The 19,239-nt window shown below is 55.3% G+C and overlaps 2 protein-coding genes across 4 annotated transcripts in view; both read right to left on the reverse strand.

The window, feature by feature from the left end:
- Positions 1-1,891: 1,891 nt before the first annotated feature.
- On the reverse strand, positions 1,892-8,406 carry SYT5 (synaptotagmin V). Of its 3 annotated transcripts, XM_012643057.1 has the most exons (9): positions 8,263-8,406; positions 7,178-7,301; positions 6,434-6,606; positions 4,757-4,876; positions 4,470-4,637; positions 3,889-4,056; positions 3,512-3,629; positions 3,151-3,284; positions 1,892-2,486 (listed from the first exon to the last, which is right to left on the reverse strand). In XM_012643057.1, the coding sequence occupies exons 2-9, from the start codon at positions 7,254-7,256 to the stop codon at positions 2,286-2,288; spliced, it is 1,161 nt and encodes a 386-aa protein (XP_012498511.1). In that variant the 5' UTR covers positions 7,257-7,301; positions 8,263-8,406; the 3' UTR covers positions 1,892-2,285. The 3 variants fall into 3 exon arrangements, with proteins under 3 accessions (XP_012498511.1, XP_012498512.1, XP_012498514.1); XM_012643058.1 differs by lacking the exon at positions 8,263-8,406 and having other exon boundaries at positions 7,178-7,450; XM_012643060.1 differs by lacking the exons at positions 6,434-6,606; positions 8,263-8,406 and having other exon boundaries at positions 2,079-2,486; positions 7,178-7,333.
- A 769-nt stretch (positions 8,407-9,175) lies between these two features.
- PTPRH (protein tyrosine phosphatase, receptor type, H) overlaps positions 9,176-19,239 on the reverse strand; it is a 12,800-nt gene continuing 2,736 nt past the window's right edge. Inside the window, exons 2-16 of the mRNA XM_012642996.1 lie at positions 19,106-19,232; positions 17,825-18,091; positions 17,197-17,466; positions 16,378-16,677; positions 15,766-16,032; positions 13,713-13,791; positions 13,546-13,593; positions 13,334-13,424; positions 12,786-12,876; positions 12,429-12,505; positions 12,191-12,325; positions 11,743-11,865; positions 11,499-11,659; positions 9,811-9,946; positions 9,176-9,693 (exon numbers count right to left, since the gene is read on the reverse strand). Of these exons, the coding sequence (XP_012498450.1) occupies positions 9,550-9,693; positions 9,811-9,946; positions 11,499-11,659; positions 11,743-11,865; positions 12,191-12,325; positions 12,429-12,505; positions 12,786-12,876; positions 13,334-13,424; positions 13,546-13,593; positions 13,713-13,791; positions 15,766-16,032; positions 16,378-16,677; positions 17,197-17,466; positions 17,825-18,091; positions 19,106-19,232 (2,316 nt within the window). The 3' untranslated portion in view covers positions 9,176-9,549. The remainder of the gene's footprint in view (positions 9,694-9,810; positions 9,947-11,498; positions 11,660-11,742; positions 11,866-12,190; positions 12,326-12,428; positions 12,506-12,785; positions 12,877-13,333; positions 13,425-13,545; positions 13,594-13,712; positions 13,792-15,765; positions 16,033-16,377; positions 16,678-17,196; positions 17,467-17,824; positions 18,092-19,105; positions 19,233-19,239) is intronic.

Consider the following 19,239-nt stretch of genomic DNA (forward strand, 5'->3'; position numbering starts at 1 on the left):
GCCCTGGGTAGAGTGCAGTGGTGTCATCATAGCTCACTGCAACTCCTGGATTCAAGTGATCCTCCCACCTCGGCTTCCCAGAATGCTAGGATTACAGGGTAAGCCACTGCGCCTGGCCTATAATTTCATATAGATGGGAATCCTACCATGTGCAGCCTTTTTTGTCTGGCTTCTTTCATTTGGTATAATATTTTCAAGATTCATACATGCTGAAACACGAATCAATATTAGCAGGGCGTGGTGGTGTACACCTGTAGTCCCAGCTACTGGGGAGGCTGAGGCAGGATGATCGCTTGAGCCCAGGAGTTTGAGGTTGCTGTGAGCTAGGCTGACCCCACAGCACTCTAGCCCAGGCAACAGAGCCAGACTCAGTGTCAAGGAAAAAAAAAGAAACATGAATCAGTGCTTCCTTTTGGTTTTATGACTAAATAACATTCCATTGTATTTCTCCATTACCTTTGCAAACTTCATTTCTTCTTGTCTTTCAAATCACATCCCAAACCTCACCTTCCTAGGAAGGCTGTCCCTGCCTGCGCTTTCTAAATTATTTCAGCCCTTCCTGGTTTTCTTCCCAGTATGGATTGCCATTTGTAATGCTTCAAGAAGAATTATTAAGAATAAGAATAATTATTGCTCTGCTTTCTTGTTGAGACAGGGAACCAGGGACCCCAATGTTATCATCTAAATCAGAACAAATTTAATCCCAAGATTTAGAGACAGACTTCCTGGCTGTGTGATTCTGAGCAGATCAGATTAATTCTATAAAACAGTTTCTTCATCTGTCAACTGGGAATCGCAATCCTGTTTATTACATGAGGTTGCTGTGAGGATTATTATTGGCAGTAGTAACAGTAATAGCAATAACACATAGTGCTATCTTCATAAAGACATCCGACACGCACACACACACACACACACACACTCACACATGAGAAATTGCTGTATTCTTTTGGAGAAAATTTTAAAATATTAGAATAAGATTTTATAATAACCTAGGTAACTGATCTGATTTCCCTTTTCCCATTGGCTACCAGGAAGCTCAGGGGCAAGTTTGTACTCTGCCCCATTTTCTAGCACATGGGGGTAATTTTTGCCTCATTCTCCACTTCACCTGCTACTCAAAGAGCTCCCTTGACAAATTTTACAGATCTTTGTCCACCACCCAAAATCTTGTCTGGGACAAAATTAGGGAGAAGCCAATGGAACAACTATCTTTGCTAAAAACAGACTGGGAGGCAGGATTCATTGAAAGAAGAATGAGGTAAAGTTGGAACCACCGGCTTTCCCTCCTTAACTCTGTCCTTCTCCAGAGATTTTATTCCCAGAGTCTGGGCATATATTTTGTTTCCTTGATGAGAGTAGGTTGCTTGGAGCTCAGGTCTACATCCACTCTAGGTCCCCAGGATTCAACAGAAGACCTTAGGGAACATGGAAAGGATGGGTGGTGGGAGGAAGAAAGAAAGAGGGGGGAAGGAAAGAGGAAAGATGGAAGGGAGTGAGGAAGTGAAAGAGGGAGGGAGGAATGTGAATACGGGTATGAAAATCTGTGTGCGTCATGGGCGAGGGAGTGGGTGAATTCATGAATAAGTAAGGGAGTGCTCCTGGCTCCTCACAGCAAACCTGTCACAGGTATTATTATCACCGCAGTATTTTCAGGTGAGGAAACTGAGGCTCAGAGAGGTGAGCGAATGAATGAATATGTGGATGAATGACGTGCGAGCGAGTGAGAGCATGAGACGGCAGGTGGTGGGTGAGTGGGTTTCCCCCAGTGGGTTTCCAGGGTGAACAGCACTCGCACTGCCCTGGGTGCTCCCATTCCTGGAGATAGGGTTCCCTCTGGGGCACCCAGCCCCTGCCCACCCCCATCAAGGAGCATGGGGCCAGGCCACCAGAGCTGCTGAATATTTATTTGGCCCCAGGAGCAGGGCAGGGATCAGGCTGTGTGGGGACAGCGACTGTGGGAGCGAAGGGGATAGTGAACTGGGAACACGGATTGTCAGAGCAGAGGGCAGGACCGTGGGGCAGCCGGAACCAGACTGCTTCCCCTCCCCCAACCAGGGGTCCCTGGGGCTTCTGGGTATGTGCACGGGAGGTGTTGTTAGAAAGTTGTCACGATCGGCATAATAGAGGGTGAGAAGGCAGGAAAGGATCAGATGGTTGGGGACCGGGGAGGGGCTCGCGGTCAGCGAAGCCTTCAGGGTAGCACTGGGCTTGGCTTCGGCCAGTCTCAGGAGTCTGGGGTCAGCAGCGAGAGTCCGGGCTTGGCCAGGAGCGTGGGGTGAGGATCAGGGCGCAGGCAGCAGCCTCACTCGGTCAGGGGGCCGCAGAGAGTGCCACTGGGCAATGGGCCGCCGGGGGTTGGCCAGCATGTCTGCCCAGTGCCGCAGGCCAGCCCCGCCAGCTGCTGCCCCTACGGCCACCCTCCCGATGGCCTCGTTCTTGCCCAGCTTGTCGTAGTCCAGCACGGTCAGCTCCACCTGGACTTTCTGGGGTGGCAAGAAAGGTAGAGGACACAGGACAGTGAGGAAATGAGGCTCCGGCAGGGGGTCAAATGTCAGCTCTCATTGCTAAGGACATCCTCTCTCTGCAGCCTGAGTACCAAGGGCCTTGCTAGAGGAGCTGGGGACAGGATAGGGAGTGGGGATGGAAGGGACCAGGTCTGCCGCGAGAAGGGTGCTCTGGGACCTTTCTTCCTTCACAAGCAGCTTTCCAAGGAAATGAACCTTCCGGACCTGGCTGCTCAGGGCTTGTTAGGAGCCTCCTTAGGGAACAGCCCCCTAAGAGGGGGTTTCGTAGCTGTGACATGGGTTGGGGCCAAGCCTTAGGCCTGGCCAGGCCTGTCCCTAAAGGGGTCTGGGGAGGTTTCTTCTTCTCAGTAACCATGCTCTGGAGGGCGGGGCATCCCGTCTTGCTTAGTGGGCGGGACATCCCGTCTTGCTTAGGGCAGACAGGATGCCCACGCCCAATCATAAGGAGACTCTTCCTTGAGGGGGTGGGACTTCCTGGGCCTCACAGGAGGAAACTGAGACTGAGACCATAATCTCAGCCCCCGCCCTGGTTTCTACCGAGATGTTAAAAAGTCTCCCCTTTTTAAGGGTCTGGGGCTCTTGGGAAACGGCTGCTCTGGCAGAGGCGACGGGCAGGTCTCACCTGGACTTGGTCACAGGGCACCTCGAAACTGAAAGCCTCGTTGTAATAGGGGTTCAGAGTGTTCTTCTTGATGGTAGTTTTCTTCTTCCGCACCTTTTTGCCGCCCTGCAGCAGGTGGACCTTGACGTAGGGATCTGGGGAGAGGGAGGAGGAGCCTTATAGCCCCCGCTGCTGAGTTCCCGCACCAGCGTAGAGACAGCACACACACCCCTGGGTCTCCTCTCTGTGCCAAAATCGGTGCCTCCCATGGCAGCCTGGGTCTCCCTCTCCCTCAAGAGACCCCCGGCGCCCAGAAACTGTCAGAACCGGAGAACCCGCCCCCACCCCACACCACACACCCATTGTCTTGCTTCCCACACACCTGACAGTCCTCCTACGTCCATCTTCTTCAGGTTTTTAGCCTCCAGGACGATGACGGTGAGCTTCCCGGCCGTGGGGACATAGCGGAGGGAGAAGCAGATGTCTCCTAGTTTCTCTTGCTGAAAGGAGGAGAGGGACCCATCACCAGAGTCCCGGCTCCACATCCATCCCCTCTCCCATCTCTCTTTCCTCCCCCACACCTTGGGATGGAGTGGTCCAGAGTTAAGAACCCAGTGGTACAATCCTAGGAGGGGGATGCACCAATCTATCCCTCTGGAGCAGGTGGAAGATAGTGGCCCGAGGGTCCGGGAGGCCAGTGACTGGCCCAGGGTAGGGGTGGGCGGTGCCTGGCCTGGGGGCGTGGCCGCGCGTGCTCACCTCCTCCCGCGGAGCCGCCTGCAGCTCCCGCCAGGCCTGCACTGGCCGCCCCAAGTCCACCGAGCTCATGGGGACCCGCACCTCCCCAATGGCATCGTTGCGGGAGAAGCGATCGAAGTCGTACACCGCCATGACCAGCACCCTGCCTCCCAGCTCCACGTAGGGAACCTGGATGTGTGGGGGACACCGAGAGAACACAAGGAGAGTAGGATGTCAGCGAGAGAGGAAGTGGGGTGCAGTACATCCAGGTGGTAGGCGTTGAGTGGGGCTGCAAGGGTCCAAGGGAACAGTTGGGGGAGGGTGTCTATGGAACCCCAATTGGAAGGTCCAGGGATCCATGGGGGGAAAAAAATCACTGGTCAATGGAACCCAAAAGGGACGACAGCGCAAGGACCAAGGCAACAGCCCAGGGTTCAGTAGTGCCCCAAGGGGACAACCCTGGGTCCGGTGGGATAGCCCCCAGAGCTGGTAGCTGCCACTTGAGCTGTGGCTGCCCCCAGGAAAAGCCAAAGGGTGAGTCCCAGGGCTCCAGGGACTAGGGGCAGGCTGTGGAGCATGGGACATTGAAGGCAGGAGCTCACCTTGAAGGCGAAGGTCTCCCCAAAGTGTGGGTTCAGTGTCTGCCGATGCACCTTGGTTTCGTGCCGCCTCCGCTTGTCTGGCAGCAGGTAGACCCGCACATAGGGGTCTGAGGAGCCACCCAGGTCCAAGGCTGCCAATCCCTCTGCTTGTAGGATGCCGACCAGCAGCTGCAGGTGCCCAAGCATGGGGGGTGGAGGGGACCCTAGTCTTAGCCTCCCTTCCAGGGCTTCCTCTTGGAAGGGGCTGGAACCCTCCCCTCCAAAGCATCCCCTTCCTTCACACCCACCTGTCCACTCTGGAAGTCATAATCCAGTGAGTACTGCAGTCGTCCTAGCTCATGCTTGTCTGTCACCTGCTGCCCTGGCCCGGATGGTGCTGGCTCCAGCTCCTCCACTTCTGGCTGCACCTTAGGGAACCAGGGGCAAGGGCAGGTGAAGTCTTCCCCTGATAGCAGTATCCTTCAGGCTCAGAAGCCAAGGGAGGCTCACAGATCCCTTGGGCTATACCTGAGCCTTGGCAGGCCAAGTAGAATCAGTGTTTGATTAGTGATGTCTGCTATGGATGGGGAATAGACATGGGAATGTACATACAGTATGTTTGTCATGCCTAGACTAAGACGACAAGTGCTGATAGTGTCTCATTTCCACAGGAATGATGCAGATTTTATTTCACATGCTAATGAATGTATTGGGGTGGTAGTCCAAACAGCCATGTTGATTGGTGATCTTGCCACAGCAAAACATGAAGGAGAAATGGAATGTTTGCTGTGTACTTGTAATTCTAAAGTAGAACAACAAAAGCAGAAGGTGTCTCCCTAATCTAGGCCAACAATTCTTAAAATTCCATGTGGATCAGAATTCCCCCGAGGGCATGGCAAGATGCCTGAGGTCACCTCTTTAGGGACTCTGATACTGTAGCTCAGGTGTGAGATGCAGGATTTGCCTTTCAACAAGGACTTGAGGTGATTCTCATACAGATGGTCTTTGAACAACAGTGGCCTAAGGGATACAGATGGGGGCTGGGTACCAGGATCCTAAATGACATCCCTAATGGATAATAATTATAACAACTATTTCTTGAAAAGAAAGAAGGGGAAATACTTAGTGACCATGAACTTGAGGCTCAGAGAAGGACAGTGAATTCCCAAGGTCACACAGCTGGGAAATGGTCTCTCTGGGTTGGAAACCTAGGGCTGCCTGGCTCCCAGGCAAGCATTCCCCTCTGCACTTAGAGGCTTAATGTTCAGTTCCTGCGGCAGCCTTTTATTTTCCACTCGGACGGCCTCTTCCAATGCATATCTCTTTCACCCTCTCTGTCCTCCACACAGGCGCCAGAGGACTCATCCTAATGCCCATCTGACCCTGTCTCTTTCCTGCTCAGAACATTTCTGTGGCTCTCAATCGCTCTCCATACGTGCTGAGCTCTCCAGACACTTTGCTCCGGAGCACAGCATACCTGTACTCTGCCCCAGCTATGGTGCAAAATGACTCTCTGTTCTCCAAGAATGCCTCAGAATCTGGAAGTCGGGCCTCATCACACACTCTTCCTTTGACTACAATATCCTTCTCTCTGCTCTCAGTTAACTCTGTCCCTTGAGGCTCAGCACAGAAGTCACCCCCACCAGGAAGGCTCTGTCTGACCCTCTGCTCTGGGCTGCTCAGTGCTTTCTCTGCACTCCTATACGACCCTGTTGTGCCCTGAGTATGACACACATCAGCCTGCGTTGTGTCTGTGTCAGTGTCTGACTCCCTCACCAGACCGAGAAGTTTTTGTGAACAGCAACTAGATGTGACCCATTTCCAGGTCCCCAGAGTCCAGTTAAGGGCTAGACACACATCTTATTATTAGATGAGCCAATAAGGGGGGTTTAGGAGAGAAGGGAGCAGGGACTGAGGCTGGCTGGGCCCTTGAGAGGTGCAGGGTGCAGGAAGGGGTAGGCTTGAGGAGCTGGACCAGGCCACACCTTGTCTATGTAACTCTGGCCCAACTCCTTCACTTCCTGAAAGTGGACCTGGGCTTGGGCCTGGCTCTTCTTGCCCATCCGCCTCCGACAGCGCTTCCGGTAGAGACAGAAACAGCAGCTGAAGACGAGGAGGCCTGAGACCAGCACGATGGTGGCCAGGGCCCAGGGGGGCACTGCAAGGGGGTGGAGACAACACATTGAGGCCCTGGGAAGCAGGCTGGCTGACTCAGTCTCCATTACAAATGGAAGCTGAAATCCAGGCCTCGTTTTCCCTCCAGCCATTTCCATTCCATTTTTCCCATTTTCCCTCCAGCTGATTTTGCCTATAAAGAGATATGAGGCTCTAAACCAGGCTGACACCATCCAGATTGCTTGCTTATTGTTCCACCTTTCTTCCCACCCCTACTCTAATTTCTGCTCAAGCCCTGATGCTTTTAGGACAGATCCTGCTCCTCCCTGGGCATCAGTTTCCTTATCTGTAAAAGAAGAGTGAGGCGGACCTTCCAATTCTAAGATCCCTTCCACGCCACACCCCTTGATCCGGTTCTGGTTTTTCTTGCAAACCTGTTCGTTCTCCCACCCACCCCCGCCCCGCCCCCATTTCATTCACATTCCCGTCCAGGATGCTGCCCTAGAATGCCGGCCGGATTTTCCAGCCCACTAGCCCGAGCTCGCCCGTCCGAATCCCGCCCCTGCAAATCCAGGCCGGGCTTTCCGTCCGCTCTGCGCTCGGGTCCCGCTCACCTGGGCCGTGGCTGATGCGGCTGGAGTCCGGCGGCGCGTCGGACGCTGGAGGTCCGGGGGTCGGAGGCTCCGGGAACATGGCAGCGAGATCCGACGGTCCTTTCTGCAGAGGCACTCAAACGCCCTAGCCCCCCAAGTCCCACCCCACACGTCCATTGACTGACTGCTTGCACAGCAGAGAACTCCAACTCCCATCGGCCCCCGCGCGGCCGCCATGCCCGGACCGGCCAGAGCCGTGAAGCATGCTGGGAGCGGTAGCTTTAGCCACCCTGCGACGGAGGCGGCAGCTTGGGGGAGCCAAGGGCGGGGGGGGGGCGTCCAGGACCTGGACAGGAAGTTGGCGAAAGCCGGCGTGGGAACTAGCGGACCGCGTTGCCCAGAGCAACTGCCCGGCTGTGCTTGGGCGGGGTCGGAGCAATGCTGGTTGCCCAGGAAACGGCCTGTTGCCAGGACAACGGGCGGGGCTGACGCACGGACCCTGAGTCCCCGCGGGGCAGGCTCCCTCCCCGCGAGGTCGGTGCCTGGGACCCCCTGGCCCGGATCCAGGGGTCCAGCGAGGGCGTGGAGGGGGCAACGTGTGGTCCGTGCGACCACAGCCGGCTCCTTCCTCCGCATCCGGCCCGTGGAGCGGAGGCGCAGGTTCCCTGTTCCCTCTCCCCATCCTTGCTGGGGGGTCGGTGGGGGCGCCTCTGCTGGGCCCCCTGCATCCTTCCCGGCCTGTGGGTCTCTGCCGTGCGTCCCGAGCTCTGTCTTCACACCTGTTCTCCTGTCCGCCTGTCTCCACCTGTCTCCCGACCCCAAATAGGCGTCTCCCCTATTTCTGTCTCCCCAGGGGGACTGTCTGGCCTCTGTCTCCCAGGGTTTCTCCCCGTCCCCTCCCCCTGCGCGCCCTCCTTCCCCTCTTTGTCTTCTCTTTGTCTTGCCCACCCCTAGCTCGTGTCTCCCCCAGTCTCTACGTTTTCAGGCTCCAGCCCTCCCACTGCCTCTACTGGTCTCTCCCAGGGTCCCCCCCACACCCACACCCACACCCCGTCCTTCTAGGCACCGGAATGAGGGCTCAGGGAAGGGGTCCCCGCAGCTCCTACCTGCTCCGAGGCTGAACAGGACCTCCTGAGACACCGAGGCGCCGGCCCCGCCCGCACGTGGGCGGTGGCGCTGTCCTGGGTGCTGATCGCGGAGCGCGGCGGGGCGGGGGCGCGGCCGAGCCGAGCAGGTCCCAGCGTGGTGTGTCTGTGTGTGTGTGTGTGTGTGTGTGTGTGTCTTTGTGTGTGTGAGTGAGAGAGTGTGTGCCCCTGTTCGGTCCTGGGTAGAAGGAAAGCCCCGCCCTACCCCTCGTCCCGCCCCCACCCGCGAACCATGGTGGCGCCCACAGATGTTTATCCTGATGCCTCAGAATTTTCTGCCTTCTAGTCCAGCCGTTGGCCATCCACACCGCTCCCCATGCCCCAACACACACAAAACACACACCCCGTGCAGCTCAAAGAACTGGGTGCCATGATATCTAGTCCTGAGACCCAGGAGACCCATCTGGAAACCCAAGTATTCAGATGATATTCAGCATAACAGCCCCCAGACATCACCCTCCCAGTTCCCCTAACGCCAAGCCCAGGAGGCAGCCCCCACGCCTCCAGCTCCAGCGAACCCCACCCATACTGTCCAGACCCTGGATACAGACATCTGGACCCGGCCTTGTCTGAGAGACTTAACCATCCAAACCCATATTAACCTGCAAAATCGTGGGTCCCTCTATTCCCCTCCCTGGCACGTTTGCCTCTGTACCTAGATGTCAGAAACTCATTCCTACTCCCACGCCAATATCATTTCCAGACCCATAAATCCACGGGAGCAACCGTTTCTGAGAACAGTGATTTAATAAATTATGGGATGGATGGGAAAATACATGCAGATGGGAGGTGCAGGGAGACCTCAGGCAGAGGAACTCCCTCCAACCCCAGGTTGTAGAAGACTGATTTGTTTTCTGATGTAAACGCAGGGCAGGATCCTGCCTGCTCTTGCTCTTTGGGTAGCCAGAATTCCAGACCCTAACTTCTTCCTCCCTCAGAATCCAGATTCCAGCCTGGTTCTTGCTGCATCCATCTCCCTCAGCTTCCTTCTCCCTCAAAGAACAGGGAAATCCAAGCTGCCACCCTTCTCCTACAAGCAGCCAGGCGTCCAGGCCCCCAGCTCCCACAGGATTCATGAGTGGAAGCAGACCCCTCTCCCCTGGAGAAACAGGAATTTAGGCTCCCAGCCCCCTCCTCTCACAGGGCCCAGGAGTCTGGGACCCCGGCCCTCCACTCCTCCGGGAATCTGGGCTCCAGTGGGGACCCAGAGCTCGAGTGTAGCTGCGCTGCCCACTCAGCCCTCATAGCTTATGCCTCCACCTCCTGGGCCTGGATGGCGGCCGCGTTCTCGTAGATGAGGTTTGCCACGTTCTCATACGTGACCTCCTCCTGGGCCGAGGCGGACTGTTGGAGGAACCGCAGGATGCACTGGTGCAGGAATACGTACTGGGCCTGGGGAGGAGGCATGGAGAATGAGCGGCACCCTCCCCAAGCCTGGGCTGCTCTGAGCCACGGGGTCCCACATCCTGCCCCCCACCTTCACCCTGGGTCCCTCAGGGGCTCCATCACCTCTGTTTGCACCATCAACGGCCGGCTCTCTCTCATCTTCCTCACAAAGCTGAAGGGCGCTACGAGGCCATCGCACTCCAGCTGCCGAAGCAGGACATCCAGGGCAATGAGGGTGCCAGTGCGGCCCACGCCAGCACTAGTGGGACAAGGAGAGGGTCAGATCTTGGGAGCAGGGGAAGTCTGGCTGATTAGAGGAGTCTGCTTTTGGAGTAATGACAACAACTATGCCTAGAGTTCTTTCTGTCCATCAGACCCTGTTCTAAGTGTCTTATGTGCCTTTTTTACTCCTCCCAAGTCTAAGAAGTAAGATCTATTAATACCAATACACCCATTTTACAGATGGGAAAATGAAGGCTGAGTAAAGTGAAGCCTCACATCCCAGATTACTCGGCTGATAAGTGACAGAGTTGGGGTTCAAACACAGGAAGATGAACCCCTGAGATAATCATTTTTAAATTGCTTTAAACATAAAATTAACCATTTTATTTATTTTTTAAAGACAGGGTCTCACCCTGTCACCCAAATAGAGTGCAGTGGCATCATCATAGCTCACTTAAACCTCAAACTCCTGGCCTCAAGCAATCCTCCCCCCTCAGCCTCCCAAAGTGCTAGGATTACAGGTGTGAGCCAACATGCTTGACCCAATTCTTAGAAAGTTTTTTGTAGAGACAGGGTCTGGCTGTGTTGCCCAGGCTGGTCACGAACTCTTGACCTCCAGCAGTACTCCAGCCTCAGCCTCCCACAGTGCTAGGATTACAGGCATGAGCCACCACGCCTGGCCAAAAATTAACCATTTTAATGTGAAAGATCCAGTGACAATTAGCACACTCACAGTGCTGTGCAACCGCCGCCTCTGTCTACTTGTAGAATGCTCTCATCACCCCAACACGAGGCCCCACACCCATTAAGCGGCCACTCCCCATTTCCCCCTCTCCCTTCAGCCCCTGGAAACCACTAATCTGTTTCTGTCTCGGTCGACTTACCTCTTCTGGATAGTTCATATTAATGGAATCATATAATGATATCAGCTCAGCTCTAAAATGGGGAGGGGCGGTGGCTCCCGCCTGTCACCCCAGCACTTTGGAAGGTCAAGGCAGGAGGTTTGCTTCAGGCCAGGAGTTTGAGACCAGCCTGGGCAACATGGAGGGACCCTGTCTCTACCCAAAAACAAACAAATAAGTAAAATGAGGAGGAAACTCTTTCGTCATGCAGATTGTGCTGAGGATGAGCGAGACGGTGGCTGTTCAATGTTCCACGATGTCAACTATCATTGAAACCCGAGCCCCAGTTTCAGAGGCAGTCACCCGGGACAGAGCAAGCTCCCCTCCCCTCCTCAGGCCCCCAGTGTTTGCATTTAGGTGAAACCTGACCTAAGGGCTTCAGCCTAAATATCAGGAGAGCAGTTGATGGGTGTAGCTGAGCAATTGAACGCCAGGGGGCGCATTGCAAATGTTTCTCAAACTCTGGCTGCTTCCTGCTCCTGCTCCCCTTCCTCCTCCTCCCCCTCCTCCTCCTTCTCCTCCTCCTCATTCATACCTTCTCTTCCTTTCCCCTTTCATCTTTCGTTCCCGTCTTTTCGTCCTTATCTTTCTTCTCTGCCACCCCCTCTACAAGCCCCCGGGACCATCTAACACCACCACTGTCTGATCCCGAGGTTCTCGCCGGGGGGAGGGGGTTCCGGCCCCCACCTGCAATGCACAATGGGCGGGCCTCCCTCCACCGCCTGGTCCAGCCACGACCGGAGCATCTTCCAGAAGGCCAGCAAGGGGTCTGGGGAGTGGGGGACACCGTGATCCGGCCAGGCCAGGTAGTGGAACTGACGCACGGATAGGGTCTTCTGCTCCTCCGCCTGGATGGGGCGAGGGAGAGCACGTCGGTTCCGGAGACGGGAGACGTGCGTGGCGAGGGCCGTGGGGGTGGTGAGGGACTTACCTGGAAGAGCTGCAGATCCCGCACCGCCCAGGTCTCCGTCACCTCCTCGCCCACCAGGGTCACCCGCAGGTGCCCGTAGGTGCAGGGCTGAGCATCCAGGGGCCAATAATGCTCACACTTCACCTGGAGGAGGATGGGGGTCAGAAAACAGGAGGCACCTCTGCCTTGTGGCTCTTCTATTCAAGTCTCCCCTGCCCTGGCAGGACCCATGAGCCACTGGTGTGGATCCAGCCAGGGGGACCCCTCCACCCCAAGGTTAGTGGGATCCACTTCGCGCCTCACGTGTGGAGCAGCAGATGGCCTCAGCGTGGGAGGGGCCACACTGAAGATGGTCGTGGCCATACTGGGACAACCGGTGCGGTCTGCACCGGGGTCCACATTGGACCAGTGTCTGGGGCAGGGCCACGGGCTGGAGCTCAGAGGTCGGCGCCCAGGACTCTCCTCTCACCCGGCCAGACTCCATGCAGTTGGTCAGCATGACCAGGGTACGGCTCTGCTGTTCCCACACCAGGCGCCAGAAGTCGCCCACAGTGTGCGGCAGGGGGCCCTGGGCTGCAATGAACTCCAGGGGGCTGTGGAGACCCTGGTTGAGGAAAGCAGGCATGTCAAGGGGGCCTGTGGATGCCCCTCTGGCCCGCACATCTCCAGGCTGGCTGAGCACCCTCCGCTCCCAACCACAGCCTTACAGGCATGAAGCTGGCGTTGATGTAGTCAGAGCCTGGTTCCCCGTGGAGGGGCTTCAGGGACACCCGGGACCAGTCATCTAGGAGAGGCCGGCATGAGCGACGCAGAGAGACCAGTGAGAGACAGAGAGGCAGAGACAAGTTGGAGACCCAGGGACAGAGGTCATGCCGAGATGCAGACAGACACTGGGAGCCATGCAGGGACTGAGAGGGGCTCAGGGACCTCGGCTGGGGGAGGCAGGAAGACTCTCAAGGGACTCACGAGGGACAAGTCTCCCACAGTGGGTAAGGGAAGGGGACCGGGTGGGGTGTGCACCAGGTGGGGGCTGAGGACGAAGGCGGCGGGAGCCTGAGACTCACATGGCAGGACGTTTCTGTAGCGGTTCTTGGCACAGTTCTCTGGAGCTGAGGCCACCACCTGAGAGTAGTCTTGGCCCTCCAGGGCCAATTGCTGGGGGCGGAGGCAGAGGGGGGCGGGGCATGGTGCTGGGTTTTCTCTACCTCTCCTGGAGGAGACCCCCGAGACCCCCCTTACCCTTTCCAGCATCACCCCTTGTTTATCCCTTGCACCCTGGGATTCTATAGCACCCACAAAAACAGAACATAGGTGTACCACCCACCCTAGGGGCATCTGGGAGGATTTAGGGAGCCATGGGGACTTCTTCAGGCAGGTGAGAGAGCAGGTGTGGGGAAAACAGACCCTCGCCAGGGTTGCGGGAGTTACTTTAGCACTGACCCGTCATTATTTTAAGATTTCAAGGAGTCGAAAGATAACCATGCCTGAGAATTTCTGCACCGTGGAACAAGATATGCATTGCCGCTTTCGCTTAAACCCAAAGGGTGCAGGAAGGTCTAGGGTGGGGTCTGGGCCACGCACAGCTGAGCTCAGCCCCTCCGTCCCCACCCACCTGGTACTCGTCTGCAAAGCCCCAATTGCTGTCCTTCTCGTTGTTCCTGACATAGTCAGCGAAGTCTTTGGCCAGGATGCCCTCTGGGAAGCTGTGGGTTGAGGGGGAGGGGAGAAAAGATTTTAACCTCTAATCCTGCTGGGTGGCCAGCAGACACCCTGCCTTGACCAGACAGCGATTCTTCCAGTTCCTCCCCCAAAGCGTCTGCTCACCTGAGGACCAGATCCTCGGGCTCTGCTTTCTCTTGGCTCCTCCTCTTCCTGGGGAAAGGACGTGGGGATGGAAGGCTCAGGGAGCGAGGCCGAGGCCAGAGCCAGCGATCCTCCTCCTCCTGCCCCCGCCCCGACCTCCAGGAAGTCAGTCCTGTGCTGAGTCTCACCTCCTCCTCAGGAAGAACACCAGCAGGCCCACCAGGGTGAAAAACAGGAGGACGCCCACGATGGCTCCAGCAATGACCCCTGCAGGGAGGAGGCAGCGGGAGCCTCAGCCCAGGTCTTGTCTACCGATCTCCCACCTCTGTCCTCGCTGGGCACTGGGGTCAGAGCCTACAGGGTAGATGCTGAGGCTCGGGAGGGGAAGAGCAAACCCTCTGGCTAGAGCCTCGGCCTCCGCTCAGCCTTCCCTCTTCCTCCCTCACTTCCCAGGAGCCTGGTCCACATACGCTTGACCCTTGAACAACACAGGCTTAAACTGCACAGGTCCACTTATACACGGACTTGCTTCCTCCTCTGCCACGCCCGGGACAGCAAGACTGAGCCTTCCTCCTCCTCCTCCTCCTCAGCCTACTCAACATGAAGACATGAGGATGAAGGCCTTTATGATGATCCACTGCCCCTTAATGAATGGTAAATATGTTTTCTCTTCCTTATGATCTTCTCAATAACACTTCCTTTTCTCTAGCTTAATTTACTGTAAGAATACAGTATATATTATACATATACATACAAAATATGTGTTATTTCACTGTTTATGTTATTTCACTGTTTATGTTTATGTGTTATTTCACTGTAAAGCTTCTAGTGAACAGTAGGTTATTAACAGTTAAGTTTTTGGTTTTTTTTAACTTATTTTATTTTATTTTTTTTGTTTGAGGTAGAGTCTTGCTCTGTCACCCTGGGTAGAGTGCAGTGGCATCATCTTAGCTCACTGCAACCTCAAACTCCTGGGCTCAAGCGATCCTCCTGCCTCAGCCTCCCCAGTAGCTGGGACTGCAGGCGCACGATGCCCGGCTAATTTTTCTAATTTTAGTAGAGACGGGGTTTCGCTCTTGCTCAGGCTGCTCTCGAACTCTTGAGCTCAAGTGATCCTCCCACCTGGGCCTCCCAGGGTGCTAGGATGACAGGCATGAGCCACCGCGCCTGGCCGGCAGTTAAGTTTTTGGAGACTCAAAAGTTATACGCAGATTCTTGACTATGTGTGGGGGGCTGTTGTTCAAGGGTCAACTATACATCATATTCTCAGGCGAACTCTCCCCTTCCTTGGCCTACACCAGTGGTTCTCAACAAGGGTGATTTTGTCCCTAAGGGGATATTGGTCAATGTCTGGAGACATTTTTAGTTACCACAACTTGTGGATGGGGGAGCTACTGGTATCTACTGGGTGGAGGCCACGGATGCTGCTCGGTACCCTTCAGTATACAGTACAGCGCCCCCCCCCACGACAAAGAGGGACATAGCCCCAAATGTCTATAGTGCCCAGATTGAGGAAACACATTGCAGGTTAAGAAACTACTCCCTGGGCTGGGTGCAGTGGCTCACGCCTGTAATCCTAGCTCTCTGGGAGGCCCAGGCGGGAGGATCCCTTGAGATCAGGAGTTCAAAACCAGCTTGAGCAAGAGCAAGACTCCGTCTCTACTAAAAATAGAAAAAACTAGCCAGGCATGGTGGCAAGCGCCTGTAGTCCCAGCTACTCCATAGTTTGATGCAGGAGGATCGCTTGAGCCCAGGAGTTTGCGGTTGCTGTGAGCTAGGCTGACGCCACAGCACTCTAGCCCGGGCAACAGAGTGAGACTCTGTCTCAAAAAAAAAAAATTACGCTCAGTGAAAGTGGCCAGTCACAAAGGACCACGTAATGTATGACTACACCTTTATGAAATATCCAGAACAGGCAAATCTTTATAAATGGAAAGTAGATTTGAGATTTCTTAGGGTTAGGGGCCAAGAAATGGGGGAATCAAGGGAGCGATGGCTAAGGGGAGTGAGTTTTCTCTTTGGAGTATTGAAAGTGTCCTAAAATCCATAGTGGCGATGGTTTCGCAACACTGTGAATAGACTAAAAGTTGTGGAGTTGTAACTTTAAGTGGGTGACTTGTATGTTATGAGACCTGTATCTCAATAAAGCTGTTTTAAAGGAAACAGGAACAAAAGACAAATAAACAAAAGAATCCCACGGATTCCCTTGTCAGGGCCTGATGGCCCCTGCGGGCTACTCACCTGCGCTCTCCGTGTGGCAGGTCACCGGGGCAGACTGGGCCCTCATTCCGTCCCACACGGTGCTGATGGTGGCTGGGTAGGACCGAGCCGGCCCGAGCCCCGACACAGGCACACCCTGTCCACATGCAGACCTGTCCTGGGAGCCCCGCTGCACACCCACTTCCAACTCGAAGGCCTCGTAGCCCCCCGAGGGGCAGGACCAGGTCAGGATGACCCCATAGCCCCCTGAGGTGCTGGTACAGGATATGATGGTGGCTGAGTCTGGGGCTGGGTGAAGGGAACAAGAGGAGTCAGTAGGAGCCGTCCAAGGGGGCTTCCCACCACCCTCCACCCACCACCAGCACTGGGCATGCCAGTCCTCCAGGACAAGCCAGCCCTTCCTCCCCCAGACCAAAATACCTCACCTTCCCCCACTTTGAATTCTCCCAAATTAACACAAATAGGTCCCTGAAAACTATAACTCCCATGAGCCCTTAGGCTCTCCATAATGCTGCAGCTTATGAGTTCCCAGCCCCATGGCCTGATGGGATTTGTAGTCTATTCATCTCCCATGGCCCTCCAGGTCTGACCTACGCCCAGGGCACCGGGTAAAGGAAGGGTGGGGCATCTCACCTGTGGATGCCTGGAGGCTCTGTGTGGAACTGGCTACATCATTCCTCACTGCCCACACGCTGAAGTTGTACAGAGTCCCAGGTTCAAGGGCCTCCACCTCATACCAAGTCTCGTTGGTCCTGGAGGTCTGATTGGCCCAATCTCCTTGGGGATCTTGCTGCCTCTGGGAGTGTCCCCCGCTGGCCCACTGGACCCAGTATATGTAGAGCTGAGAGTAGGGGTCTGCGGGGGCCTTCCACCACAGGGTGACTGAGTTGTTGTTCTGAGTTATATTCTGCAGATCCATGACTTCACTGGGAGCTGAGAAGTGAGGGTAGAGGCCTGAGGGGGGATATCCTCAAAGATCCTCCTACCTGAGCCTGCTCACCTGCCCTCACAGCAAAGCAGAGATGCCCATTATCCATGGCTCTAGTGACTTAGGAGAGCGAACCACAGAAAAGAGCCACGCACTGTGGGGACCAGGATCTCCTGGGCCCTCTCTGTCCCCTGGCTATAGTCCTGGGTCCTGCCTGTCACCTTTTGGTTCCCAGTGGACGTGAGTCCCTGAAACTACAACTCCCATGAGGCCCTGGACTCCCCATCCATGAAACTACAACTCCCAAACAGCCCATTCCCCAAAGGCAGAAAAGACAGACCCCATAGTTTGGAAAGCCCTGGTTGCAGAGGGACGATGCCCCCAGGAACGAGACCTACAAGTTCAAGCTCTAGTGAGGCTGGATAGGGTCAATGGGCACCCATCATCACCCAAGAAGCTCCCAAAGGCCCGTCATCATTTTCCTTGCCCCATCCCAATAGGTCCAAAACCAGACTGTGTCTCACCGGTTGCTACAGTGAGGGTCCTGGTGTAGCCTCCGACTTCATTCCTCTCTGCCCAGACGGTGAGGTTGTACAGGCTCCCAGATTCCAGTTCCTTTAGGGTGATTCCAGTGTCTGAGGTGTTCTGGGTCCTAGGGTCAATAATGCCCTCCTCGACCCATGAGACCCAGTAGGTGTAGATAAAATAACCCGGGCCCTCGGGAGCTGTCCAGCTCAAGGTGATGGAGCTGTTGGTCTGGTCCTGCACACTGAGACTCTTCACCATGTTGGGGACTGGTGGAAGGGAAAAGAGTCAGGATTTCCATGTTCCCCAGTCCCCAAGAGTCCAGAATACAGTGAAATGCCCTGTCTCTATGCAGCCCAGCGAGTTAAGAAACACTTCCCTGCGATGGGACCTTAAATGGCCAGGGCTCTTGCAGCCCCATGCCCAGTGGCAGGAGACATCTGAATAGGCTCTTCGCTTCTGCAGTGCAAAGCCAGTCCCAGGTGCAGCTATGTCTCTCTTGTGGACTCGGCTATGGGGGTGTCCTGGCTCAGTGAAGCTGGGGAGACTGTGGATTAAAGGGTCAAAGCCTCTTTGCCAGTTCTTAATCTCTCACCGGAACAGAGCGTGGGCACTGAGGCCTCTCACCTGTGGAGATGCTGAGACTCTGCCTGGAGACAAACACTCCATTCTTCTCCACCCACACCCAGAATTCATACAAGGATGCGGGTTCAAGTCCATCCACTGTGACACTGGTGTTCGTTGTGTTTCGGGTCTCATTTCTGCCACCGTCTCCAGTGCACTGGACCCAGTAGGTGTAGTTCTGCGCGTCAGGGCCCTCGGGGACCTCCCAGCTCAGGGAGATGGAGCTGTTGGTCTGAGCCTCCACTCTCAGGTTCCTCACTGGGTTGGGAGCTGAGAATGTAGAAAGAAGATCCAAACTGAACAGGGGTACAGAAAAGAGAGGGGGATGCAGTGGACATTTTTGGCTGTCAGAGTTCCCAGTTCCCCCTCAAGTGTTGCTCCCAGTGGATGTAGGGAGTGTGGTCTAGACCAGTGCTTCTCAAACTCGAATGTGCATACACGTCACTAGGAATCTTGTCAAAATGCAGGTTCTGAGTCAGTAGGTCTGGGATTCTGCACTTCCAGTCAGCCCTAGAGGGCCACTGAGGCTGCCCTCACATGGATCATACTTTCAGTAGCAAGGGTCTGGGCCGGCGCTTTCCAACTGAACTTCTGCCATGACAGAAATGCTCTCCCGCCTTCCAACATGGTAGATACAACACCAGTGGAGGATGGAGTGGAGAGGGGGTTGGGAGCCCTTCATTAAGGTACATGAAATATGCAACGGAATTTGCAATGTTATGCAATTTGGACGGACTTAAATATAAGTAGCCACACGTGGCTAGTGGCTACCATATTGGACAACGAAGGTGTAGAACAGGAGAGCTACCCAAGTCAGGGTGAGAGAGCTGATGGTCTGAGCTTCCATCCTGAAGATGATGGAATACTTTGGAATTAGGAAAAGAGTCAGTGGGTCAGAGTGTCCACATTCCATAGCACATAATCCCCTAGAATTCAGGCAGCATGCCTTGGTCCCTTATACATCCCTGGTCACTAAGAAAGACACACCCTAGTACTATGGTCTAGAAAGCACCCCCCAGACCCTAACTCAGAGGCTGGAGGGCCTGTGGACACTGTTTTCTTGTCTCCTGAACCAAGATATCCCTGGGATATGGCCAGTCTCTCCTGCAGATCTCTGCAGGTCTGGCCCAGCGAGTCAGTCCTGAGGACATTTCGGCTCCCACTGTGCCCAGAGCGGAGGCCAGAGGAACTGACACCTTCTCTCATAGGTTCTCAGCCATGTCCTACCACCTTCATGAAGAACAAAAGGGAACAGAACAGGGAGTGGATGTGGGTGCTTCTCACCTGTGGCCGCCGCAAGGGTCTGCCTGGAGCCAGGTACTCCATCCTTCTCCGCCCACACAGAAAACTCATACAAGGATGCCGATGTAAGCCCACCCACTGTGTCACTGGTACTTGTCATGTTTCGGGTCTCATTT

Source organism: Propithecus coquereli, unplaced genomic scaffold (assembly GCF_000956105.1).
Source record: "Propithecus coquereli isolate 6110/MARCELLA unplaced genomic scaffold, Pcoq_1.0 Scaffold193, whole genome shotgun sequence".
NCBI classification, from domain to species: Eukaryota; Metazoa; Chordata; class Mammalia; order Primates; family Indriidae; genus Propithecus; species Propithecus coquereli.